The sequence below is a fragment of the Hypanus sabinus genome, chromosome X1 (genome assembly GCF_030144855.1).
Source record: "Hypanus sabinus isolate sHypSab1 chromosome X1, sHypSab1.hap1, whole genome shotgun sequence".
Taxonomy (NCBI): Eukaryota; Metazoa; Chordata; class Chondrichthyes; order Myliobatiformes; family Dasyatidae; genus Hypanus; species Hypanus sabinus.
The window spans coordinates 15,551,599-15,577,701 of NC_082738.1; the positions used below are offsets into that span (position 1 = coordinate 15,551,599).

The following is a 26,103-nucleotide window of genomic DNA, read 5'->3' on the forward strand; positions in this document are numbered from 1 at the left end:
GGTTCTTTTTCGCCTCCTTCAGCACTGCACGTTGTGCTCTTGGTGTGATCTTTACAGGATGCCCACACTTGGGGAGAGTAGCAACAGTGCTGAGTTTCCTCCATTTGTGGACAATTTTTTTTTTACTGTGGACCGATGAATGCTCAGGTCTTTAAAAATGCTTCTGTAGTCTTTTCCAGCTTCTGCATCCTGTACAATTCTTCTTTTAAGGTCCTCTGAAAGTTGTTTTGATTGAGACGTGATGCACATAAGCAAATTCTTGTGAAGAGCAGGCTCTGTCAGTAACCTGACAATGCGTTTTCTTTTTATATAGGACAGGGCACCTCTACAATGCACACCTCCAATCTCATTTCATTGATTGACTCCAAATAGCTTTTGAGAAGGCATTACCCCAGAGGTTCACATACTTTTTTGGACTTAGACTGTGATTGTTTAAACAGTGTACTCGGTATTGACAAGAAGTACAGTTGTTTGAGTGTTATTCGTTTAAGCAGATTGTGTTTGTCTATTATTGTGACTTGGATGAAAATCAGACCACTTTTATAAGTAATGCAGAAAATCAGGTAATTGCAAGGGTTCACAAACTTTTTCTTGCAACAGTTTTTTAATGTATTGCATTTTATCGCTGCCACAAGACAACAAATTTCACAAATATGGCAGTGATATTAAACCTGCTGTGATAGCCCCATGACATTTGGTGTAGGGTAGACAAACCCATCTTGCTGGCTAGATGTTGTGCACTGCAAGGTTTATAAATGAGAGTATGGCAAAATAGTGAAAACTTGTATGAATGTAAGTTTAAACAAATGTCTAAAAGTACATTATCGGTTTGAAGCTTTGGTCCTGAAGAATACCAATTGTGAGGAGTTGCAGATATGAGCGGAAAAAAATAATGGTGACAACACAATTGGATATGGTAAACCAAGTATGGTTTTGTGCACTGGGGTATACTTCAACTGATTATTGAGCATGATCAGTTTAAGGAGGTTATGTAAGAAATGGAAGGTGCATTGTTGATACTTTGCAATATTGCGGTGGATGAGTGATAGAGCAATGAAGGGAGAAGAAATGTTAGGGTATTTTTATGAAATGGGAAATTTAAATTGTATCCATTTCCAGCATCATAAAAAGTTGATTGTTCCCATGTATCAGAGTCACAATGATGTAAATTATGGTCATAACAAAAGTTTTATTGAGACTTATGAAAGGAAACTGTGGATCGTTAGGATGTATGAATTTGTGCCACAAATTACTACGCCAAGTACTTCAAACTACTACTAATTAAGAGGTGAGATTATTAAAGAGTACGGAAGGTAGAATTAAATTTGGTAGCTCAGAGGAAAAAGTAGTGATGTAGACTTGATGGACAGGTAACTTATTCTATGCTGGGGTGCTCTATAACTAGGAGTCCACTAAAAGCATTAAACTTTGTAATTGATGTCATGAAGCTCAAAAGGCTGCTCAAGACATAGGTCAGATTTAGAAGGAAATCAATCATATTGTTATCTGCACACTTCACTCTTCAAATGTATATGGTACAAAAAAAATGTGTACTGATTATCGTACACATAATTCACAGTATTAGTATGGATCTTCAGATACCACTATAAGTGTTAGTTGGGTGCTTTCTAAAGTAATTCAGGAAATTGCTGTTATTGCAGATTGTTAGAATTGAGAAAAAGAAGCTAAAACGCCAAAATTAAAGCTGAATGCAAATGCTTCCATCATGTTTGCTAGATTTCTAACTGTACCACTGTGAGGCATATTGCTAAATAAGCTTTGGAGTGTGAAAGTTATAGAGTGTAATCTTTCATGTGGCCATCAACTGGTCAGAAACAGAATTTACAGAATCACAGAGGAATAACAAGATCAGGATGGAAGCCATTCAGTCATTGAATGTATTAGGGAATGAAATTGGTAGGATTGCTCCGGGAGTTGGCATGGACTTCAGTGCCACCTCCTATATCATTAGATACAAAAAAAAAATAATGTTTTTGAACACTTATTACAAAACAGATTGGGAAAAGCAAATTCAGCCCCTCAAGCTTGCTTTGCCATCAAACTATCAATGTAACTCAATTTATCTGCTCATCTCCTGAACTCTTAATATCTTTGTCCAAGAAAACATGTCAAAGCCAGTTTTAAAAATTTCAGTTGACACCACCCTCCTGTTGTGCCCTCGTTCAGAACCCCACCAACCCCAAGCTCTGTCGATCTTTGGAGAAATTTTGCAGTATACATTGGTGTTTGTGTGAAGATGTTTCCTTTCAACATAAACCTAACCAGTTCAATCATGGGAAGTTTCTTGGCGAGATGATCTCATTACTAGATTACACGAGTGAATCTGCAAATGCTGGAAATAATGATGAAGGGTTTCGGCCCAAAATGTCGTCACTACCTCCTCCCATAGATGCTGTCTGGCCTGCTGAGTTCTGCCAGCATTTTGTGTTTTCATTACTAGATTACCTGTTTTTTTCTCTGGCCCTATGGGTTCTAAACTGGTTAATGAGGCAAACATGGAAACCTCAGAACCTTGATGGGGCAAGTAGGTGGATAGTTGTGAGGAGGTCTACACCTTTCACCACTTGCACAGTGTTTCTGTGTGCTTGAGGTTCTGAATACCATCCTGATAGCTCCTTCTCTACTTTAAGCAGGTATGGGGCATAGATTCCAGGAGTAAGTGAATTTCTTCAAATGTTTTTTTTAAACCTACAGCACAATACAGGCCCTTTGGCCCACAAAGCTGTGCCAAACATGTCCTTACCTTAGAAATTAACTAGGCTTACCCATAGCCCTCTATTTTTCTGAGCTCCATGTACCTATCCAGGAGTCTCTTAAAAGACCCCATCGTATCTGCTTCCACTGGCAGCCCATTCCACGCACTCAACACTCTGCGTTTTTAAAAAAAAACGTACCCCTGACATCTCCTCTGTACCTACTTCCAAGCACCTTAAAACTGTGCCCCCTTGTGTTAGCCATTTCAGCCCTGGGAAAAAGCCTCTGACTATCCACACGATCAATGCCTTTGAGCTTCAGGGTGAATCTGTGATTCATTCCCTCTGAGGCCAATACTATCCATGAAGACTGAGTGTGGAACTATAGATGATTTTAACTAGAGCTTTTTACAACTGTAGTGTTGCTGCTACCTTTTTGTACTTCTTCACTGAAGTAAAAGAACCATGTGGTCAATATGAACATAGGAAGAAGAAAAAATTTCTCAGAACTTCACAGGTAAGTATCTTAAACTGAGTTATTAGATATGTTTTTGCGTCTTTAGCATGATTTCAGATTCAGATTTGTTAACCTCACCAACATTGATACACACAGTGCAACAGAAAAACAAGCCCCTTTCCAACCCACCCCCTCACACACAATGACAGGCCTCCAGCCCTAGGACAATCTGCCTCCGTCATTCCAGTCCTTGGCCTAGGACTTGCCAATCACAGGTTTTGCCTTCAGGCCTCGACTTCCAGACTCATTCGAACTAATTCAATCAAAAGTAAGATCGGACACAGAATCGGATCAGTATTGCATTTGCATTCTTGTCAATTCCCTGATAAGGGAGTGGGAAGGTTAAATCTTTAAAATGGGGCTTATGATGATGAGAGTGGTCAAAACAAATGAAACATTTTGGGAGATACTAATATCAAATACACTCAAAATTGAACCCTTCTTGGGAAGTGTCTTATTTTTGCAAATAGCTGAGCAACCACTTTAGCATACTAAATAGGTTTCTCTTTTATCCCAGAGACGTGCTGGTAGGTGAATTGGTTGCTCTAAAGCCATCATGAAGGACCCTGGCCATCTAGGATATGCCCTCTTCTCATTACTGCCATCAGGGAAGGAGGTACTACAGCCTGAGGATGCTTACTCACTTTTAGGAACAGTATCTTCACTTATGCAATCAGATTTTTGAACAGTCAATGAACCCATGAATGCCACCTTATTATTTTCCTAACTTTTTGCACTATATATTTATTTTGATATGTCTCACTGTAAACTGGTAATTTTTATGTATTGTACTGTACTACTGTACAGCAACAAATTTCATGATATACATCACTGATGATAAACTTGATTCTGAAATTGCCTCTTACTGCCAATTAACAGCAAAAAGAATCAAAGTAAAGTTTATGGACATCTGTGAGATGGAATACCTTGCAGGGTACAGGGAATTTTAGAAAGGGGGACTAGGATAAATATAATTGTCCTGGGAACAGACATAGACCTGATGAACTGAATGGTTTCATGCTGTGTCATTATGAAATCAGAGTTTGTGCCAGTGCTATGTCTGTGATCCAGATGGTCCTAGTCCCCTGTTCCCTTCCCCACAGCTACATTTTTTTTTCGTTATCTGCTTCTCTTTCAAGTATCATGAACAATTTTGCATCTGATTCAGCTAGCAGAGCTTTCCAGATTTAGCCACTCCATTTTGTTTTAAACCCTGGTCAGTTTTGTTTCTTTTTGCTAGTCATGTTCATTCTATATTCTCTGGTTCTTCGCCCTTCCAATGGAAACACCTTCTGTCTATACTTTAATGGTTTTAGATACCTCCTCTATGAAATGCCTCTCAACCTTCTCTGTGCCAAGGTGAACAATATCTTCCTCTGCACTACTTATGTAATTTGGATAGTCTGCTCCTGCTGCCATGCTGCTACTTTGCATGAAGTACCTCGTACCTGAAATTACTCCTAAAATTGGATATCCAGACTGGACGTGGTATCCCGGTATCGCCAAACTAGTCTTTCATCATTGCTCCCCTGCTCTGTAATGGTTCTTGGTTTTTGAAACCCAGGATCTTGTATGTTTCTAAAACTGCTTTCTCAACCTGCCCAGTCTTAACAATTCATGCACCTGTACAGTGCAGTTGGCAAAGCGAGACAGAGTGGGTTCCAGGGAAGTCAGTAGGGGTAACGGATAGGTAGGAATGCTCTGAGAGCTGTCACAGACTCAGTGGGCTGAATAGTCTCGTGTTGTATGAAAATGTGTAATCTCACTTTTCCTGTAGCCCTATTAAAATTGTACCTTTGAGCTTTGTTGATTTAAATTGACTTTATTACTTGCATCCTTCACATACACGAGAGTAAAAATCTTTAAGTTACGTCTCCGTCTAAATGTGCAATGTGTAATTTATAATAATTGTAATACAAAATACTATAGTATGTACAACAGGACAGTCAATATAGCATAGAAATACAATTGTACCAGCATAAATTAAGCAGTCTGATGGCCTGGTGGAAGAAGCTGTCCTGGAGCCTGTTGGTCCTGGCTTCTATGCTGCGGTACCGCTTCCCGGATGGTAGCAGCTGGAACAGTTTGTGGTTTGGGTGACTCGGGTCTGTAATGATCCTTCGGGCCCTTTTTTCACCCTCTAAAATGAAATACCACATCTTTTCTAGATTAAATTTCATCTACCACACATCTACCCATGCCACTATATTTCTATGAACCATTGTGTACTGTACACCCTAGTTCGATTCATTAATGTACATTAAGAAAAACTGTAGCAGTTCTGGTACAGGCCCACAGGGAATGCCAATGTACACTTCCTTCTAGTCTAGCTATTTGCTGTTGATCTTTGTAGACAATGCTGCTTCTCCCCCTGAACTTTGCAATATTAGTTACTAGAGCATACATATACAGTATACACCTAAGAAACAAGAATGAATTGATTACTTCAAGATAGTCTAGTTAATGCGGAGATGTCATTTTGAGTTGCTTTTCAAATGGCATTTAATAGCAAATTGATTTAGTGATTTGCAAACACAAGTGTTTATAATTTATTACTTGGTTACTGCTGCCTGTTATCTAATCTTGAACAGTATTTCTGTTATGGAGCTCATTCTTCATTGAAATAAAAAAAATCTGGATAAAAAAGTAATAAAGGTGAGAGCTAAATATTAGATATTGCTCTAATAAATTTTATGGTTATGTAGATATGCATGTATGCTGCTGAAGAGATGACTATAAAAGTTCACAAAATGCTGGTGGAACACAGCAGACCAGGCAGTATCTATAGGGAGAAGCACTGTCCTGACAAAGGGTCTCGGCCCGAAACGTTGACAGCGCTTCTCCCTATAGATGCTGCCTGGCCTGCTGTGTTCCACCAGCATTTTGTGTGTGTTGTTGTTTGAATTTCCAGCATCTGCAGATTTCCTCGTGTTTGGCCAAAGTTCAGCTCATTTTTACTTCTTTCTGCAAATGATTTTTGCCAGTTAAATTAGCTATAGAAAATACCTGTTTTGAGATACTTTTGGGTTGTACATGGCAATATCCTCTTGCTTTAGTGTGTTGTGTACAAGGTATTTCATGAATGGTGGTTGATGAAGCAAAGTAGTTGAGAGGAGCTAATTGATATTACTGGTTTTTGCACTTTGACATTGTGGGTGGAATGAAAGAATGGGTTAATTTGTGTGCAAATGGTTTGTATGGAAACAATTAATTGCTATTTTTTAATATAAAGTTTGCCTTTCACTATTAAAAGTTCCTTTCCGCTCAACATCACTCTTTCCAACTTATGTACTGTATGTGAATGAATAATTGCTATGTACAGCTTGTGAAATCGTTTGCAAACTCAAGAATCTGATTAGAAAGCAACACATACAAAATGCTGGTGGAACACAGCAGGCCAGGTAGCATCTATAGGAAGCAGTATAGTCGACGTTTTGGGCCGAGACATTGACTGTACTTCTTCCTATAGATGCTACCTGGCCTGCTGTGTTCCACCAGCATTTTGTGCGTGAGCTATTTGTAACCTTGTTTCACTGCATGTTTACACACTTGTGGCCACTTTACCATACAGTAGTGGAACCTGGTGTGGTCCTCTGCTACTGTAGCTCATCCACTTCAAGGTCTGATGTGTTGTACATTTAGAGATGCTGTTCTGCACACCACTGATGTAGCATGTGGTTATTTGAGTTACTGTCGCCTTTCAAGCAGCTTGAACCCGTCCAGCCATTCTCTTCTGACCTCTCTCATTAACAAGGCATGTAGTGGCAAAACCAAAACAATTGCTGCTGCTGGCAACCCTATGGATTTGTTATGCTTACTTCACCCACCCTGACTCTGTTACAAATGTACCACTGCTCTGAGGGGCCGAAGGGTGCTGGGTAGCCCCCTCCTTTGTGAGAATTGCAAGATCACTATTAAGTCAGTTCAGGAGACCCAGGAAATGAGAGAAAGACATGCAGAATCCACAAGGAGTTTGGAATGTGTCCTGGCCTCCGAAAAGGTGGAACCATTGATACCGGCTATTGTCTCTTGGAGACGGGATTGTGTATTGAATCCTGTACGATGCATCGAAGCCCCCAGGCAATGAACCGAGGGGGAGGTTGGTGGAGGGATTGCATCATCCCAACCTGATTGACATCTGAGACCCTGTGAGTCAGGATAAAAGAGGGTCTGTGGGAACAGCCCCTCAGACGCACCAGAAGAAACACTAGCGATCCCGTAATAGTGAAAGCCGGTGGGAAGGCCACGTGCGTCCGTTTCCATTTGTCCCGGAATCGGTGGTCTTTTACCACGGGAGAACGGTTTTTAGCTAACAACGAGGAAATCAACTCCCAACGACTCTCAAAGGATTGACATCATAAAAGAAATGGGCAAGTTTTAACCCGTCTTTCTCTCCAACCAAAAAGCTGCAGCTTGAATGAACTAAACTGACTTTTATATTTCCATCGGACAATACATTATCCCCTAGACAACGATAGAGCTATTCCTTATTGATTATTATTATACCCGCGCTTTTAGATTTAGTATTGACGATGTATATTATCTGTATGTTTGCATTGATATTATTTTTGTGTATTTTTATCAATAAATACTGTTAAAAATAGTACCATCAGACTTCAACGGACCTGTCTATCTATGCTGGTAAGTGACCCAGTTACAGGGTACGTAACAACTCCAATAATGGTTGCTCCAAAGGTTGAGAATATGTATTTGATCCTTTATTAGCAATTAGCAAACATACAATCTTGAAGTGATTGAAACTTAAGTGTACCTGAGTGCAAACCAAGTGTGATTGAGCGGTCAACAAAAGGTACAACCTCTGTTGGTCTCCAGCTATGACAAACTGCAGTGAAGAAAGCATAAAGATGTGACTTATTTCCTTCACTTTTACTGCGCCCCCCCCCCCCAATGTGACTAGTTGCCATAATAAAGGCACAACACGTAATACAATGCAGATCGAGAATAGATGCATGGCTCCTACATTCCAGCCCCCTAGCTATTGAATTGAATGATCTTTATTGTCATTATACATAGGTACAATGAAACTCTGTTTGGCTTCCTCTCAGGCAATCAAACAAGACATTAACAGAAAAACAGTATTAAATAGATAAGTAGCAGAAAATAAGTTGCAGCAGCACCAGAATATCACAGTAATGCACAAAGTGCCATTAGTGCAAGTATTTGAGTCCTTGTGTGTGCTCACAGTTTCAGTCATTGTTCCGTGGGAGTGGTGTGATGGAGGCCACAGCTCTGGGGTAGAAGCTGTTCCTCAGTCTATTTGTTCTGGCTTTTAGTGTCCTGAACCTTTTGCTAGATGCTATAACTTTATTATACTAGAATAATTACAACTACATGTTACCAAGACACAATAGACATGAAATATCAACATTTACACAAATGTCCTCTTTTGGTAAGAAATCTATCCTGGATTGTGATCTTCTGACAAACCAGGTTGTTTCCTCTTGACTGCATTCAGGAAAATCTGTCTTGAATTGCTTCTTCCAAACCTCATGGAACACAAAACTGAAGCCCCATTAACTGTCAGCTCTGGCCAAGTGTGGTCTCTTCCACCACCACAGTCTCCTTTCAATGGTCCATAATAATCCAACCTAGCATTGTTCTGATTGCATCCTTAACACTGCGAATCAATTACAATCACTCAAATGCCTTGGACACATTCACCCCCATCAGCAGTGTAAATTCTGACTCAATTTACAGCAAATTAATATGCTTCAGATGAGACCATTCCTGAAGATCTCTCTGCAGAGGAATGTTCCTTTTGTAAACAGGTACACATTCCTGCATATAGATGTTAGGCAGTTCACAATAGTTTTCACTATCTAAGCCAGCCATTTCCAATCCTGCAATGATGTAGCTATTCACAACCTTCTTATGACCCATTGTATGTAAGGGAATGCATGTCCCTGTACTGACAGCACGTCCAGGCCGGGACTTTACGCACTGCCGCTGGAACTCTAGTCTCCCCTTCCTCCACCACCACTCTGCAATCCTGTGTCTCTCAGGTCCCACCATCAGCCTCTTGAGCCCTTACTGGTTATGGTTTTCAGTGAGCCCACCTTCACTGAAAACCACAACCTTCCTCCCTCCTCAGACATTATCAACTGTCTTTACCCCCCCCCCCCCCCACTTCTGAGCCCAGCTCCCATCCATGCTGGGTTTTCACCTCTCTGAGGCAGAACGTTCTATCCTCAGTAAAGGACTCAGCTTTGTACCCCTACACCCACACCTCAGTAAGTTCTGTTCCCACCATGATGCTGGGCTCTTCTTCCGCCATCTCTGTCTCCATGCCTACTACTTTGGCAAGGACTCCTCATCCGGCACCAATGACCCCTTCTCCCATCTTCCTGGATGCCCTGCTGTGGTCTCCTGCCTGCTCTGGATCTTTTTGTTGCTAACTGCTGATGAGACATCAACTATCTTGACTTTACCACTTCTCTCTCCAATTCTCACCTCACTCCTTCCGGATGCACCGCTCTCCACTTTCTTTGCGCTAATCCTAACCATCCAAACTCTCAGAAAAGGGAGGTGCTGTAATAGTCAGGCGGACTGACCTCTACCTTACTGAGGCCAGGTGACAACTTTCAGGCACTTCCTCTTTCTTACCCCTCAAACAGGACCATCACTGACCTTATTAACTGTAGGGTTATCTCATCCACTGCTATCAAACTCATAATTCCCTTATCCACACCTCCCGTTTCTACCTCCTACCCAAGATCCACAAACCTGCCTGTCCAGGTAGACCTATTGTTTCTTCTTGTTCCTGCCCCACTGAACTTGTATCTCCATGCCTCCACTCTGTTTTATCCACTCCTCCCCCACCCCCAGTTCAATACCGCCTACCTACCTACATCCATGACACTTAACACACTCTGGATCTTTTCAAAGTTCCCTGGCCCCCAATTGTCTTACTTTCACCATGGATGTCCAATCCCTATACATCTCCATCCTCCATCAGGAAGGCCTTGAAGCTCTCTGCTTCTTTCTAGATAACATACCTAACCTGTTCTCCTCCACCCTCCTCCATCTGTTGGAACTGGTCCTTGGTCTCAATAATTTCTCCTTTGGCTCCTCCCAGTTCTTCCAAACTAAAGCTGTAACCAGGGGCACTTGCATTGGTCCCAGCTATGCCTGACTCTTTGGATACGTGGAACAGTATATGTTCCAAGCCTACACCAGTATCACTCCCAACTTTTCCTGTGCTTCGTTGACGACTGCATTGGGGCTGCTTCCTGCATCCATGCTGAGCTTGTTGACTTCATCAACTTTGGCTCCAACTTCCACCCTGCTCTCTAATTTACCCGGTCCATTTCTGACACCTCCCTCCCCTTTCTTGATCTTTCTGTCTCTATTTCTGGAGACAATCTACTGATATATTTTATAAACCCAATGATTCTCACAGCTACCTGGGCTATACCTCTCCGCACCCTGTCACTTACAAAAATGCTACCCCCTTCTCTCAGTTCCTCCATTTCTGCTGCAGAGCCTGGTCTTCATTTGTCTTTGACTTCCTTGTCATTGGATCAACACTCACTCTGTCAAAACCTTGGAAAAAACATGTATATGCATTACACAAAGAAATCTGCAGATGCTGGAAATTCAAACAACACACACAAAATGCTGGTGGAACACAGCAGGCCAGGCAGCATCTATAGGGAGAAGCACTGTCGACGTTTCGGGCCGAGACCCTTCATCAGGACACTTCATGTTTACCCAAGTCCTTTCTGAGGCCTATTCCTTGAGGATGTCCTGGATACTATGGAGGAGGTTAGTTCCTATAATGGAACTGACTAACCGGACAACTCTCAGGAGCTTGCTTCAATCCTGTGCAGTAGCACCCCTCCCCCCTTACCAGACAGTAATGCAGCCAGTTAGAATGCTGTCGACAGGACATCTGTAGAAAATTGCGAGTGTCTTTGGTGACATGCCAAATCTCTTCAAGCTCCTAACAAAATATAGCCACCGCCTTGCCTTCTTTATAGCTGCATCGACATGTTGGGTCCAGGTTAGGTCCTTGAAGATATTGACACCCAGGAACTTGAAATTGCTCACTCTCTCCACCTCTGATCCCTCTGAGGACTGGTGTGTATTCCCTCATCTTACCATTTCTGAAGTCCACAGTCAGTTCTTTGGTCTTCATGACATTGAGTGCCAGGTTGTTCCTGCAACACTACTCAACTAGCTGGTTTATCTAGCTCCTGTATGCCCTCTTGTCACCATCTGAAAGTCTGCCAACAATCATCAGCAAATTTATAGATGGCATTTGAGCTGTGCCTACCACACAGTCATGGGTGTAGACTGTGTGGTAGGGCAATGCGTTAAGCACACATCCCTGAGGTGCGCCAATGTTAATTGTCAATGAGGTGCAGATATTATTTCCGATCCACACAACATTGCGGTCTTCCAGGTATTGCATTTTGGAAGGACAAACCAAGGTAGAACATACAAGGTAAATGATAGGGCACTGAGGAGTGCAGTAGAATAGAGGGATCTGGGAGTACAGATACATAATTCCCTAAAAGTGGCATCACAGATAGTTTGGCCATAAAGAGAGCTTTTGGTACTTCGGCCTTTATAAATCAAAGTATTGAGTATAAGAGTTGGAATGTTATGGTGAGGTTGGATAAGGCATTGGTGAGGCCGAATTTGCAGTATTGTGTGCAGTTTTGGTCACCGAATTACAGGAAGGATATTAATAAGGTTGAAAGAGTGCAGAGAAGGTTTACAAGGATGGTGCTGGGACTTGAGAAACTGAGTTACAGAGAAAGGTTGAATAGGTTAGGACTTTAATTCCCTGGAGCGTAGAAGAATGAGGAGAGACTTGATAGAGGTATATAAAATCATGATGGGTATAGATAGAGTGAATGCAAGCAGGCTTTTTCCACTGAGGCTAGGGGAGAAAAAAAACCAGAGGACATGGGTTAAGGGTGAAGGAGGAAAAGTTTAAAGGGAACATTGGGGGGGGCTTCTTCACACACAGAGTGGTGGGAGTGTGGAATGAGCTATCAGATGAAGTGGTAAATGTGGGCTCACTTTTAACATTTAAGAAAAAGTTGGACAGGTACATGGATGAGAGGTGTATGGAGGGATATGCTCCAGGTGCAGGTCAGTGAGACTAGGCAGAAAAATGGTTCGGCACAACCCTGTAATGTTCTATGGTAGGAATTGAAGATCCAGTTGCAGACAGTGATACAGAGCCCCAGGCTTTGGAGCTTTTCAGTCAGAACTGTAGGAATGATGATGTTAAAAGCTGATCTGCAGTCAATAAACAGCATCCTGACATAGGCATTTGTATTGTCCAGGTGATCCACGGCCAAGGGGAGAGCCATTGAGATTGCATCCGCCGTAGACCTGTTCTGGTGAGAGGCAAATTGCAGTGGGTCCAGCTGAGGCAGGGGTTAATTCTAGGCATAACCAATCTCTCAAAGCACTTCATCACCATAGATGTGAATGCTACTGGATGATAGACACAGACACTTGGAATATGCAACTGTAGTTATTATGTTATGAAACCAAGGCCACTTAAATTCAAAAAATGTCAATTTTAGTTTTACCATTTCAGTTGATTCAATTTAATTGGGGGGAAAAGTTGCATAGATAAAAGTAGTATGGTTTATAAAAACCTAAAGCTTTATTCATGGAGACAATTCCTTCTCTGCAACATCTGGGATCCTACCACCAGGCACATCTTCTGTTCCCCACTCTGCTTTTTGCAGGAATCTCTCTCTCCACAACTGCTCATCTGTCCCCACCCTAGTATTTATCCCTGTAGCTGGATGAAGTGTTATACCTGCCCCTATACTTCTTCCCTCACTACTATTCTGGGCCCTAAGTGGGCCTTTCAGGTGAGGCAGCACTTCTCATGTGAATCCATCGGTGTCATTTATTGCATCTGGTGCTCTAGTGTGGCCTCTCTACATCGGTGTGAGCCCTAACACAGGTTGGGGGATTATTTCTTCAAGCACCCTCACTCCATCTGCCACAACAGTTGGGATCTCCTGGTGGCCACCCATCTTAATTCCATTTACCATTCTTCCCCTGATGTGTCTGTCCACACCTCTTCTACTGCCAAGTTGAAGCCAGATGCAGACTGGAGGAGCAACACCTCATATTCTGTCTTAGTAGTCTTTAACCTGAGAATATCAACATCAATTTCTCTAACTTCTGGCAACCATTCCTTTCTGTCAATTCCCCCCCCCCCCCAACACTGCCACCACCACCACCTGTGGCACCTTTATCGGACCTCTTTCCACTCCCCTGCCCTCTTGACCTGTCCCACACTCACACCACCTTCTCTTTATTCCATCCTATCAGATTCCTTCTTCTGAAGCCTTTTGCCTCTCCGTCCTATCACCTCTCAGCTTCTCACATCATTCCCATTTTCCCCATTCTCCTGCCTTTCTCCTCTCACCTGGATTCCTCCATCACCTACCAGCTCATGCTCTTTCCCCCTCCCCCACCCTTTTATTCTGGATTCTACCCACTTTCGTTCTAGTCCTGATGAAGGATCTCAGCCCAAAAAGTCAACTGTTCATTTCTCCCCATAGATGCTGCCTGACCACCTGTTCCTCCATGTTACTTCATAAATATCATTTTGTATTAAAAGGAAAAAAAAACAGGATGCGGCTTTTCTTTCCTCCTGTTTCAAAGAATGGAGTTTCTCTTCCTCTGCCACTGATGCTGCCCTCACCTGCATCTCCTCCATTTCCTGAACATCTTTGTTCACCCCAACTTCCTGCCGCCTTAATGATAGAATTCTCCTTGTCCTTACCTACCACCCCATGAGCCTTGCATTCAACACATCATTCTCTGCAATTTTCACCATCTCCAAGCATATCTTTACCTCCCTCCTCTCTCTGCTTTCCACAACAATTGCTCCCTCCATGATTCACTTGTCCATTTGTCCCTCCCAGCACTTGTCCCTGCAAGGGGCCAAAGTGCTACGCCTGCCCTGCCCATTCACCTCCTCCCTCACCTCCATTCAGGGACCCAAACAGCCCTTCCAGGTGAGATAACACTTCACCCTGTGAATCTGCTGGCATTGTCTATTGTGTCTGGTGCTCCCAATGTGGTTTTGTCTAGCACCTTTGCTCTAACCACCAAAAGTGGAACTTCTTGATTGCCAAACATTCTAACTCTGACTCCCATTCCTATTCCGACATGTGGTCCATGGTCGCCTCTTGTGCAAAGACGAGGCCACCCTCAGGGTGGAGGGGCAACACCTTGTATTCTGTCTGGGTACCCTCCAACCTGATGGCATGAATATCAATTTCTCCTTCTGGTTTAAAAAAATATAAATTCCCTCCCCCTCCCCTCTTCTATTCCCCACGCCTTTACCTTTCCTACCCACCTGGCCACCTATCATCTTCTAGCTATCCTCCTTCTCTTCCCCCCCCCCCCCCCACCTTTTTATTCTGGCGTCTTTCCCCTTTCTTTCCAGTCCTGAAGATGAGTCTTGGCCTGACTATTCATTTCTATAGATGCTGCCTGGCCTGGTGAGTTCCTCCAGCTTCTGCAGCTTTTCTCGTGTTTATGATCTCTCTCACCATTCTGGTTTATGTATTACACCAGTCCCTCAACACAGTTGACTGAAATAGCTGCACTTGCTGCTCAGTGATATCAAACTGGTACAAATAAAGTGGTTTATTAAGAAGGTCTCTTAGCACTCTCTCAAGCACTCTCTGCCTGTGTCTTCCAAATATTGATAATGGATGTCCCTAGATAGGTAGAATCTGAATATGTGACCCTTTACAACAAAAAAATATTGTTGAAAGCTGAATTTTCTGTCTGCATGTTATATCACTCAAGGCAAAAATAGAAAAAAATGAGAATAAGACTAAAGATAACAGAGAATGAAATGAGAACTCGTTGGCTGGAAAATCTTTATGCTTGATTTAAATTGCAACCAAAAGCAATCCCACTGAGCTGGTTGAGAGTAAAGAAGCATTGGAAGAGGAATAGAGTGGCTGCCTGTCATCACCAATGAACTGGACTTTGAAAACTTGCACTTGTTCCTCAATCACACTTTATTTACATGTTCCAAGTAAATAGCATCACCTGTCACCAAACTGTTCTGAAGTTTGAACAAAAAAATACCATTTTTATACTGAAATTGACCAGTTGGATACAGTTAGTGACTAATTGGTAATTTGATAATTGATCATGCAATTAAGGAATTTGAACATTTGCAAACCATATTACAGAAATACTGGTGTTAATAGCCAATATAATCTACACGTCAAAGACCAATTCAAGATTAAAGTAACTATCCAACAGGAAATGTCACCTGAGGATCCTTTGTTTGCATCTTGTCTTGGTATGCCAAATGGCTCCTGAGAATGCCCTTACAACGGGAAGCTACTGTGCTCTTGAAAGACAACTCTTGCCTGGGGTGAGTGCACACTGTGTAAACTATCCTTGCCTGGACATTATCTTAACTCTTGGCTTGCCATGAATTCCACATGACCTGTTCAAAAACTGAAGAGAGCATGAAGAATATTTGCCACTGTCATGAAATGCTTCTGAATGTGCTAGTTTCTAGTTATAAATCAGTTTGTCTTACAGGCCTGTATGGTTTTGCATGTTTTGTTCCAAGCAGCAGTTTCAAGAACAACAGTGCCACCAACAGAGGTGATTGATACAGTTTTCTAAACCCAAATGTACAGTAATTTGAAAAATTCATCAGTGCATTTTTATCATCTCCTATAACTGCAACATGATCTCCTCAAAACTTATCGCATAGCATTGTCCTCTGAAATTTTCCCAACAGTATTTAATTGTTCAGTGTATTTTAAAAGAAACCTACAATTGTAACAAGAACTCTAACTTGAGTGTGAGTTATTGCAGTGTTATAAACGGACGAATAATGGAGATAATTTGTACAACAGTTTACAGTTTATCGGCAGTACAAGATTTGACACGCTTAAAATGTTAGGAAAAACAACAAGTTTATAATCTTAGGGTTTTTTTTTCATAATTGTCTGTTTGGTTTCTTCATGCTAATATGAATGCCAGTCCTCATGGTAATTCGTGTGGAGGCAGGAACCTGCAGTTCAATTAAGAATGTCCCACAGACTGGATCCAGAAGAGTTTGGAAGTAATGTAATGAAAATTTGTTTTGGAATGTGTGCTATGTAGGTATGTACAGGTTGAGCGTCAGTTATCTGAATTGTTTTGGATTTTGGAATATTTGCATCTATACAATGAGATGCTTTGAGGATTTGACCCAAGTCTAAACACAAAACCCCATTTATAGTACATACATAGCTTACGTATGGCTGGTCTGAAGCTCACAGAGTGAACTCAGAGTCCACAGTCAGAGCACAGTCTGACATAATGGAGCAGGGTCCTCCACAGACTATAGGTCTACCCCATCCCCAACCACGTCTATTACCGGGTTCCAGCACTGCGATTGGCTTCATATCCACTATCAATTTCAAACAGCTGCCCATTCCACAGCAACTACAATGGGAGGGAATGAAATTTTATATATTTTAAATAAGTTTGTGCATGAAACAATTACCTTCAATTTTCAGTTAGTCGTGATAGATTTTGCTTGCTTCTAGATCAGCATACTGTTAAGCGGCCTATGTTCACTCCTACACTGACAAATCCACTCTTTCAGTACACAATCCAGATCTTTATTTTTCACTTTATACAGCGCTTTTCAACTTTTCATTAATTTGTGTTCATTACGTATGTGAAGTCACTTCTCAGAACTGGCTGTGGTGTGCAGAGACTTGTGCATCAGCTGGGAACCTCTCCAGTGCCTTGTGAAGTTTCCCATTTGGATTTTGGATAAGGGGTACTCAACTGTATTACTTCATGCTTCTTTTTTAGAGTATGGATAGACACTACTGGAATCCTCCCACAAGTATGCTCAGTGTGCAGCTCAGTACGATGGAAGAAAACTACTGCTAAGCAGGACAAAAGTGCAAGCTCCCAGTTCCTTAATGCACGATGGAGATACATGGTTCTGGGGGTCCTGGCTGGTACAGGTTCCATGCTAGCTTATGGCTTGTATGGAAAACAGGTGTGTAGAAAAATATATTATCACTTTACTAACATGTTTGGTTCACTCGTATATTAGAAACATAGAAATCTATAGCATGGTACAGGCCCTTCAGCCCACAATGTTGTGCCGACCATGTAACCTACAGACTGCCTAGGATTTCCCAACCACATAGCCCTCTATTTTTCTAAACTCCATGTACCTATCTGAGAGTCTCTTTAAAAACCCTATTGTATCCACCTCTACCACCACCGCTGACAGGCATTCCACGCACCCACTACTCTCTGTGTGGAAAAGCTTACCTCTGACACCCCCTTGTACCTACTTCCAAGCACCTTAAAACTGTGTCCCCTCGTGTTAACCATTTCAGCCCTGGGATAAAGCCTCTGACAATCCACATGATCAATGCCTCTCATCATGTCATACTCTTTTATCAGGTCACCTCTCATTCCCCAACTATTGAAACAATAGTTGACGTTTTTGTTTGTGTCGTATCTATTATCTTTTCGTTATTAATCAGTGCTGCCCCTTAATTCTGCACCATGAATAACTGTGTCACCAGTTCACAATATTCATAGAACGTGGAACACTACAGCACAGTACAGACACTTCAGCCTATGATGCTGTGCCTGCCTTTTAACCTACTCCAAGTTCAATCTAACCCTTCCTACATGGCCTTTCTTTTTTTTTAATCATTCATGTACCTATCTAAGAGTTTCTAAAATGTCCCAAATTATCTGCCTCAACCACTACCCTGGCAGGACATTTCACACACCCACCACTCTCTTACCTCTGACATCCCCTAGTTTCTTCCAGTCACCTTAAATTATGCCCTGTCTTGGCAATATTTTTAAAGAGGATTATATACTGTATTCCATGCTAAAGATATTGAGTGTTCAGTCTTGTCTGCTTCTGCCAACTCCAACCTGATTTTTCTTTTTTTTGCTGAAAATGCACACTTATGAGGATACATTTTTCTGTGAAAATATTAATAATCTTATTCCATGATTAATTGCCCATTATTTTTGGGTGGGCTTGGAAGATGAATACATAGCAGTGATGATTGTGGTTGAGGACAAAGCTGAACTTGCCCCAGATGGACTTTAGGAGTTGGTGTCTGGAACCAATCGAGCAGGGGACCTGCTGACTTTTCCCTTTTCCCACCCACATTTAAGTGCTGAGATCTATTACATTGTTCCAATTGCCATACTGGGCTAAAAGTATGAGTTTTAGTATTTTACTCATGAAAGATAAATTACTTTTATTTTGTCTTTTCATTGCAGGAAGCAGAGCTGAAACCAGAATTATCACTTAACAATAAGGCTCAAACATCTTATCCAATTTATACCAGGCAAGATGTGGCCAAGCATAAAACTATGGAAAGTGGAATATGGGTAACCTACAAATCTGAAGTGTACGATATAACAAATTTTGTGGAAATGCATCCTGGGGGTGATAAGATTTTGCTTGCTGCTGGAGGTGCCCTTGAACCATTTTGGTCTATATATGCTGTCCATAAACAAGAACATATTTACCAGATTCTTGAAGAGTACAAAATTGGGGAATTGAGCCCTGAAGATGCACAGGTGACTATTGATGTAGCTGATCCTTACGGGAAAGAGCCATTGAGACACCCAGTTTTAAAGGCGAATAGTTTAAAGCCATTTAATGCAGAACCACCACTAGAGCTTCTATCTGAAAATTATGTTACTCCAACTGAAATCTTCTTTGTACGAAACCACCTGCCTGTTCCAGAGGTTGATCCAAAAAATTTCAGTTTAAAGATTGAGGGAGAGGGAATGAAATCCATTCAATTAACTCTCCATGACATTCAAACCAAGTTCCCAAAGCACATAATAACTGCTGCATTGCAATGTGCTGGCAATCGGCGCTCTGAAATGAATGTGGTGCATCAAGTGAAGGGACTAAATTGGGGGTCAGCAGCTATTGGTAATGCAAAATGGGCTGGAGCTAAACTTTCTGATGTCCTTAAGTATGCAGGGCTCCCAGAGAACACAGATGCTAAACATGTCCAGTTTGAGGGACTTGATAAGGATGTGACTGGGTCACCCTATGGGGCCTCTATTCCTATTCATAAAGCACTCAATAAAGATGGTGATGTGCTTCTTGCCTATGAAATGAATGATGAAGCTTTATCCAGGGATCATGGCTTTCCACTGCGTGTTATTGTTCCAGGAGTGGTAGGAGCACGTAATGTGAAGTGGTTGAGCAAGATTATAGTAAGTAAAGAAGAAAGCAAGAGCCATTGGCAAGTGAATGACTATAAAGGATTTTCTCCTTCCGTGGACTGGGACAATGTTGATTTCAGTTCTGCTCCAGCAATTCAAGAATTACCCATCCAGTCTGTCATCACATCACCTTCCAATGGTGAGCATCTCAGTTCAGACATGGATGAGATCACAGTGAAAGGCTACGCATGGAGTGGAGGTGGCCGAGAAGTGATCCGGGTGGACGTCTCACTGGATGGTGGACAGACATGGCATGTGGCCAACTTGAATGGTGTGAAGCCAAATGAAGGGCAAGCTTGGGCCTGGAAATTATGGCAACTCACTGTGCCTCTGCCAAAAGACCAGAAAAACCTTGAGATCATTTGCAAGGCTGTGGATAACCATTACAATGTGCAGCCAGATACTGTTGCACCCATCTGGAATTTACGAGGTGTCCTCAATAATGCTTGGAGTCGAGTGAAAGTTACAATCAAAACATAATGATTAGAAACTGTTTATGAATCCATAACATGAGAATTGTGCACAGTTGCAGCAGACCAGTAATTTAGTCCAGGTGTCAGCACATCTTGGTAATACTCTCATCTCTGTTGAAAATTGTGGGATTATGTCCCATTCTAGAAGCTGGTATTAAATTTGCAAAGGCACTTTCGTTCAATGTTGACTTCATGTTATTTGAACATAAAGATAAACCAACCCAACTGCTCTCCTCGGGTGAATGTCAAAGTTCTGCCAAACTCGTTAAAGAGAAACATAAAGAGAGGCATTCATCCCTCCATCAGTATCATTTCTTTAAATTAACCAATAATTATCACATTGTTTTCTGGGAGGTTGATTTACACTGATTGTGTGCTTAATTTTTTGAAAAAATTCATTCGTTGTGAAATGCTATGGGGCATTCTAACATTGTGAATCAAGCTATCCAAATTCAGTGCCTCCATGCATCTGCTCTATTAAAGCATGGTTCCTGCACCATCGTACATCTCTTGCCATGATGGCATTAATTACATATGGCCTACTTTTTAATTCAGCACCACATTAATTGTGCTTCAGAATTTAACGAGCATAATTTTTTGTTACTTTTATCTCTGCTTAATTTGTCTTACTTCCATTTGAAAAACCTTGCCCAAAAATAATCTGAATTGAGAGTAGGACAATTAATGCTTGTGAAAACAGATAAAAAGTAACACAATGAAGTTCTCTTTCCTGCATTTATATTGACTCTTCCTATTTTTAAAATCTGTAAGTGGAAGAAGCACTAAAATGACCATGATGATAATTTTCAAAGTATTGGAGCAGATAATGACCATTGTTCTATTGTTTACAGTGGTGACTCCATTTAAAGTGATTCGGTAGGGATGAGCATTCTGAGTATTCTTAAGGTGGTGAGAGATGCTATCATATTCTATCTTCCAATTTGTCACTTGTTCATCTGTTGCTATTTTTTTTGAATCCTCAGGCTTAGCAGTAAAAGCATTTTCATCCAACATCATAATTAGCCACCTCAGCCATGATTGAGTCATCTTTCCCAATGGAATGTTAAATCATTGACAATTATAAAATGTTTCTTTAAATGTTCACTATTTTAAAACCAGCTGGCTAAACTCATCTAATTTCCCGGTCTATTTTTGCCAATTCATAAATGGCTTTAAGTTCAACTTTTAGTTTCCATTTGAATTATGTAATGAATGCACAATTCTCTCTTGGCTCATGTTGTTAGAAGCCTGAAGAGCTAATAGCTTGGTAGCTTACTTAATCAGAATAAAATTTCCAAAATGTCTATCCTTGCCTTGCTGTGAAGATTATTTTCCTGGAGGAAGAGACAATATGCAATAAATCTAACTGTATTTGCGTTGTAGTGAGTCAAATAAATATTTGAAGTTGGGGTGTGGAGGAAAAGAAATAACACATTAAAAAATCACACCCAAATGAGATTGCATTGGGTATAAAGCTGTGCCCAAGACGTGAACAAATTTGTTGCATGTATTTTTGTTTTGGGGAGATTCGATGCAAGTATTTTCTCTTTCTTGTAGTTTCTTAATTTCCCTTTTATTACCTTGGTCATGGAGATATAGGTGAGTAGTTAAGATGTCCCAGCAAAGCTCAGGTAGTACTCTAAAACCATCCAATAAAATCGGCACCAGTATCCTTGGTTTAATACTGCTCATCCATTGCTTAAGCCCGCCAATTTCCATTTGGCAACTTCTGCCTTGTTAGATTTAAATGAGCATTTGGAGTTTGCCTGCTTCCCACTGTTCTGTGGCATCCAGCACTTTGTTTCCTTCGTTTATACTTCATTTGGATGCCTTGTAATGGAAAGAATGAAAACCTCAAAATGGGGAGGGGGTTAGACACCGAAAATTTTGTAAATTTTAATGTTGAGAGCAGAAGTTGAGCGGAAATCAAATTTTAACTGTATAAGAATAAAGCTTGTGTTAAACTTTCCACAGCAGAAACTGTTGAGTCATTAATGTTAAATTTTAAGTGATTAATATGTTTATTCATTATTTCACTTTATAATGTAGGCATAGTACATCATTCTAATATCCTAGTTTCTTAATATTATAGCTATGTTCATCATTGTTTTTAGTCAGTTTATATGTAAGGAAATGATGAAAATGCTACCTACCAGTTGGTCAGAGACTTAAATGAGCATTTCAGGTCTGCTCCCTCAAAGTGGAAACGTCTACAAATTAATAAATTCCATTAAAGCTTTTGAATGTCTGTTGGGGAATCAACATTTGGTGCAAGATGCTACTCCATTCCTGAATGAGAGTGAAAGAAATGTATCAAACAACTTGCAATGAAGGCACAAGGTTTAAAGTACATTTGAAAGTTCTGCGGACTGTCTCTATTAACATTCAATGATTCTAATCACTCAAAGAATGTAAGGATTACTTATTTCCTCTTTCTTTACTTGAGTCTTGTGATTTTGAAACCTTAATGGAAATGTGCTGATGCTTAAAATTCCAAGAGCTCAAACTGCTTCTGAAGCAGTTCCACAGGGTCCAAGAGTTCTTGACGCAACATTTGTACCTCTGCCAAGAGGACAATGTTCTGAAATTATTCACTTTTTTTTGTATCTGTGTTGAAATAAAGAACTTCATTGTATGTAGCTTTCTGCTTAAGTAAGGGAATTGTTTGTGTTTTGCTTGTTACCTCTGACACAGTGATGGAAAACATTTTGATTTTCTGCTCCTGTTCAATTGATGTATTTGGAGTCTAGAATCTGAGCGTGATAATGCATTTGAGACATCAATACCATTACAAGCTGTTCATTTTTCTCCATTATGCTTCCAAGAAGGGTATTGCTAGTTATTGGCTTAGGAGAGGAACTAATGTGCATTAAAATTTATTGCATAGATGAAACATTGTGAATTTGATCTGTTGAAATTTTGAGCATTAAAATGTTGTGCATTAAATACTAACAAGTTTAGCTAATAAAAGCTACATAAAATCAGGAAACCTGCAGATCTTTGAATCAAAAAATCTGCAGATCTTCAAATCAAAAGCTTTGTTATGATTATAGAAAGCTATCAATAACGTGGGGCTCCCTGTTGATCAGGTAGATTTGAATCAACATAATATTTGAAGGCAGCAAAGACTTACACTTTTGTTGAGCTTGAAACATGCTGCCTGATCTAACATCAAATCAGGTGCCTCTTGTACATACTGTACTTCATAAATGTATGCAATTTTTTAAAAGGCATTTACTTTGTCATCTTATAAACATGTATGTTTAGGAAATCAATTTCTGTGTTATTTTTCTGGCCTCCTCTGTCAGGATATGAGGATGTTTCAGTTTGTTTTGTTTTTTTGACAACCAATTGTGTGGAAAGATTTTTTAATCTAAATCAAGAAAATTTCAAAATGGCAGGGATCCTTTAGCATGATGGTATTGTCTGATTGTAAGCACATTGCAGACCTACTCAATAAATTGCCAATATCATTGGTCCTGCAGTGGAATTAATTTGCAGCTATTGACAGAAGGGGCTGAGGGTTAGAGGGACATTTGTAGGTTGAGGTGAGATGCCTTGTATTAAACAGCCATTTTATGCAATTGCTCTATTTCTATCTCAGAGTTTGTGTTATGAAGCTTTCAGTGCCTCCCTATGTTGGAGAAATATCATTGATCAGATAACCAGTGAGGTTGACAGATGCTAGAGGGGTTTTCTGGGGTTTAAGACCAGAATTTAAAATGTGGCTGAACTTAGAAGTTAAAGAGAAAATAGCTTTTTGCTGGCATTTCTGATAATGAGATGATGTGGAAATTCTATTTGTATACAAGAGATACGTTGAGGCCAATAATGGTAATAGCTAAGGAAGGACTTGAACAAACTATCAAAGACTGAGGTTGGAGTTAGGTGTGTGTGCACGATGAACCTATAAGGTAATTTTCTATGGGTATAAGAATCTTTATCAAATTGCTCAATAATTGTATGCCTTTTGAATTATTAAAATAATTCAAAATATTATTTTGAGCTTTCTTTATATTATGAGCTTTCTCTCATAATCCTTTTTCCCTTTCCTAATTAAGCCCTTTGTTCTCCTCTGCTGGTCTCTGAATTTCTCCCAGTCCTCAGGTGTGCCGCTTTTTTTTTGCTAATTTATATGTTTCTTCTTTGGACTTGATACTATCCCTAATTTCCCTTGTCAGCCACGGGTGCACTACCTTCCCTGGTTTATTCTTTTGCCAAACTGGGATGAACAATTGTTCATCCATGTGATCTTTAAATGCTTGCCATTGCATATCCATTGTCAACCCTTTAAGTATCATTTGCCAGTCTATCTTAGCTAATTCACGGCTCATACCTTCAAAGTTACCCTTCTTTAAGTTCAGAACCTTTGTTTCTGAATTAACGATGTCACTCTCCATCTTAATGAAGAATTCCACCATATTATGGTCACTCTTACCAAAGGGACCTTGCACTACAAGATTGCTAACTAACCTTTCCTCATTGCTCAATACCCAATCTGGAATGGCCTGCTCTCTAGTTGGTTCCCCGACATGTTGGTTCAGAAAACCATCCTGCATACATTCCAAGAAATCCTCTTCCTCAGCACCCTTACCAATTTGGTTCACCCAATCTATATGTAGATTGAAGTCACCCAATATAACTACTGTTCCTTTATTGCACGCATTTCTAATTTCCTGTTTAATGCCATCCCCAACCTCACTACTACTGTTAGGTGGCCTGTACACAACTCCCACCAGCGTTTTCTGCCCCTTAGTGTTATGCAGCTCTACCCATATCGATTCCACATCCTCCAGGCTAATGTCCTTCCTTTCTATTGTGTTAATCTCCTCTCTAACCAGCAATGCTACCCCACCTCCTTTTCTTTCCTGTCTATCCCTCCTGAATATTGAATATCCCTGGACGTTGAGCTCCCATCCTTGGTCACCCTGGAGCCATGTCTCTGTGATCCCAACTATATAATATTCATTAATAACTATCTGCACATTCAGTTCATCCACCTTGTTATGAATGCTCCTCGCATTGACACACAAAGCCTTCAGGCTTGTTTTTACAACACACTTAGCCCTTATACAATTATGTTGAAAAGTGGCTCTTCTTGCTTTTTGCCCTGGATTTGCCTGCCTGCCACTTTTACTTTTCACCTTACTACTTTTTGCTTCTACCCTCATTTTACACCCCTCTGTCTCTCTGCACTTGTTCCCATCCCCCTGCCACATTAGTTTAAAGCTTCCTGAACAGCAGTAGCAAACGCTCCCCCTAGGACATTGGTTCCAGTCCAGCCCAGGTGCAGAACGTCCTGTTTATACCGGTCCCACCTCCCCCAGAACTGGTTCCAATGCCCCAGAAATTTGAATCCCTCCCCCTTGCACCATTTTTCAAGCCACGTATTCATCTGAAATATCCTCCCATTTCTACTCTGACTAGCACGTGGCACTAGTAGTAATCCAGAGATTATTACCTTTCTGGTCCTACTTTTTAGTTTATTTCCTAACTCCCTAAATTCACCTTGTAGGACCTCATCCCATTTTTTACCTATATCGTTGGTACCTATGTACACCACAACCACTGGCTGTTCACCTTCCCATTCCAGAATGTCCTGCAGCCGCTCAGAGACATCCTTGCCCCTTGCACCAGGGAGGCAACATACCATCCTGGAGTCTCGTTTGTGGCCGCAGAAACGCCTATCTATTCCCCTTACAATTGAATCCCCTATCACTATAGCTCTCCCACTCCTTTTCCTTCCCTCCTGTGCCGCAGAGCTACCCATGGTGCAATGAACTCGGCTGCTGCTGCCATCCCCTGATGAGACATCTCCCCCAACAGTATCCAAAACAGTATATCTGTTTAGGAGGGAGATGACCTCAGGGGACTCCTGCACTACCTGCCTACTGCTATGCTGTCTAGTGGCCACCCCTTCCCTTTCTGCCTGTGTAGCCTTTACCTGTGGTGTGGCCAACTCACTGAATGTGCTATTCACGACTTTCTCAGCATCGTGGATGCTCCAGTATGAATCCAATCACAGCTCCAGACCACCAGTACGTACCCACGATTTCTCCTGCCCAGTGACTGACTGATTAGAATTGTATAAATGTTGCTGTGTAGAAAGTTGGTGGTGGTC

At 41.1% G+C, this 26,103-nt stretch overlaps 1 protein-coding gene across 7 annotated transcripts in view; it reads left to right on the forward strand.

Moving 5' to 3' along the window:
* Window positions 1-23,459, forward strand: part of suox (sulfite oxidase) — a 39,035-nt gene extending 15,576 nt beyond the window's left edge. For 5 of the 7 annotated variants that reach the window (XM_059955895.1, XM_059955893.1, XM_059955899.1 and 2 more), the window contains 2 exons: window positions 17,089-17,281; window positions 18,544-23,459. In XM_059955895.1, coding sequence (XP_059811878.1) covers window positions 17,089-17,281; window positions 18,544-19,989 — 1,639 coding nt within the window. In that variant the 3' untranslated portion in view covers window positions 19,990-23,459. Of the gene's footprint in view, window positions 1-3,748; window positions 3,848-15,525; window positions 15,641-17,088; window positions 17,282-18,543 lie in introns of all 7 variants that reach the window. The other 2 variants (XM_059955898.1, XM_059955897.1) reach the window with 2 other exon arrangements.
* Window positions 23,460-26,103: the final 2,644 nt, after the last annotated feature.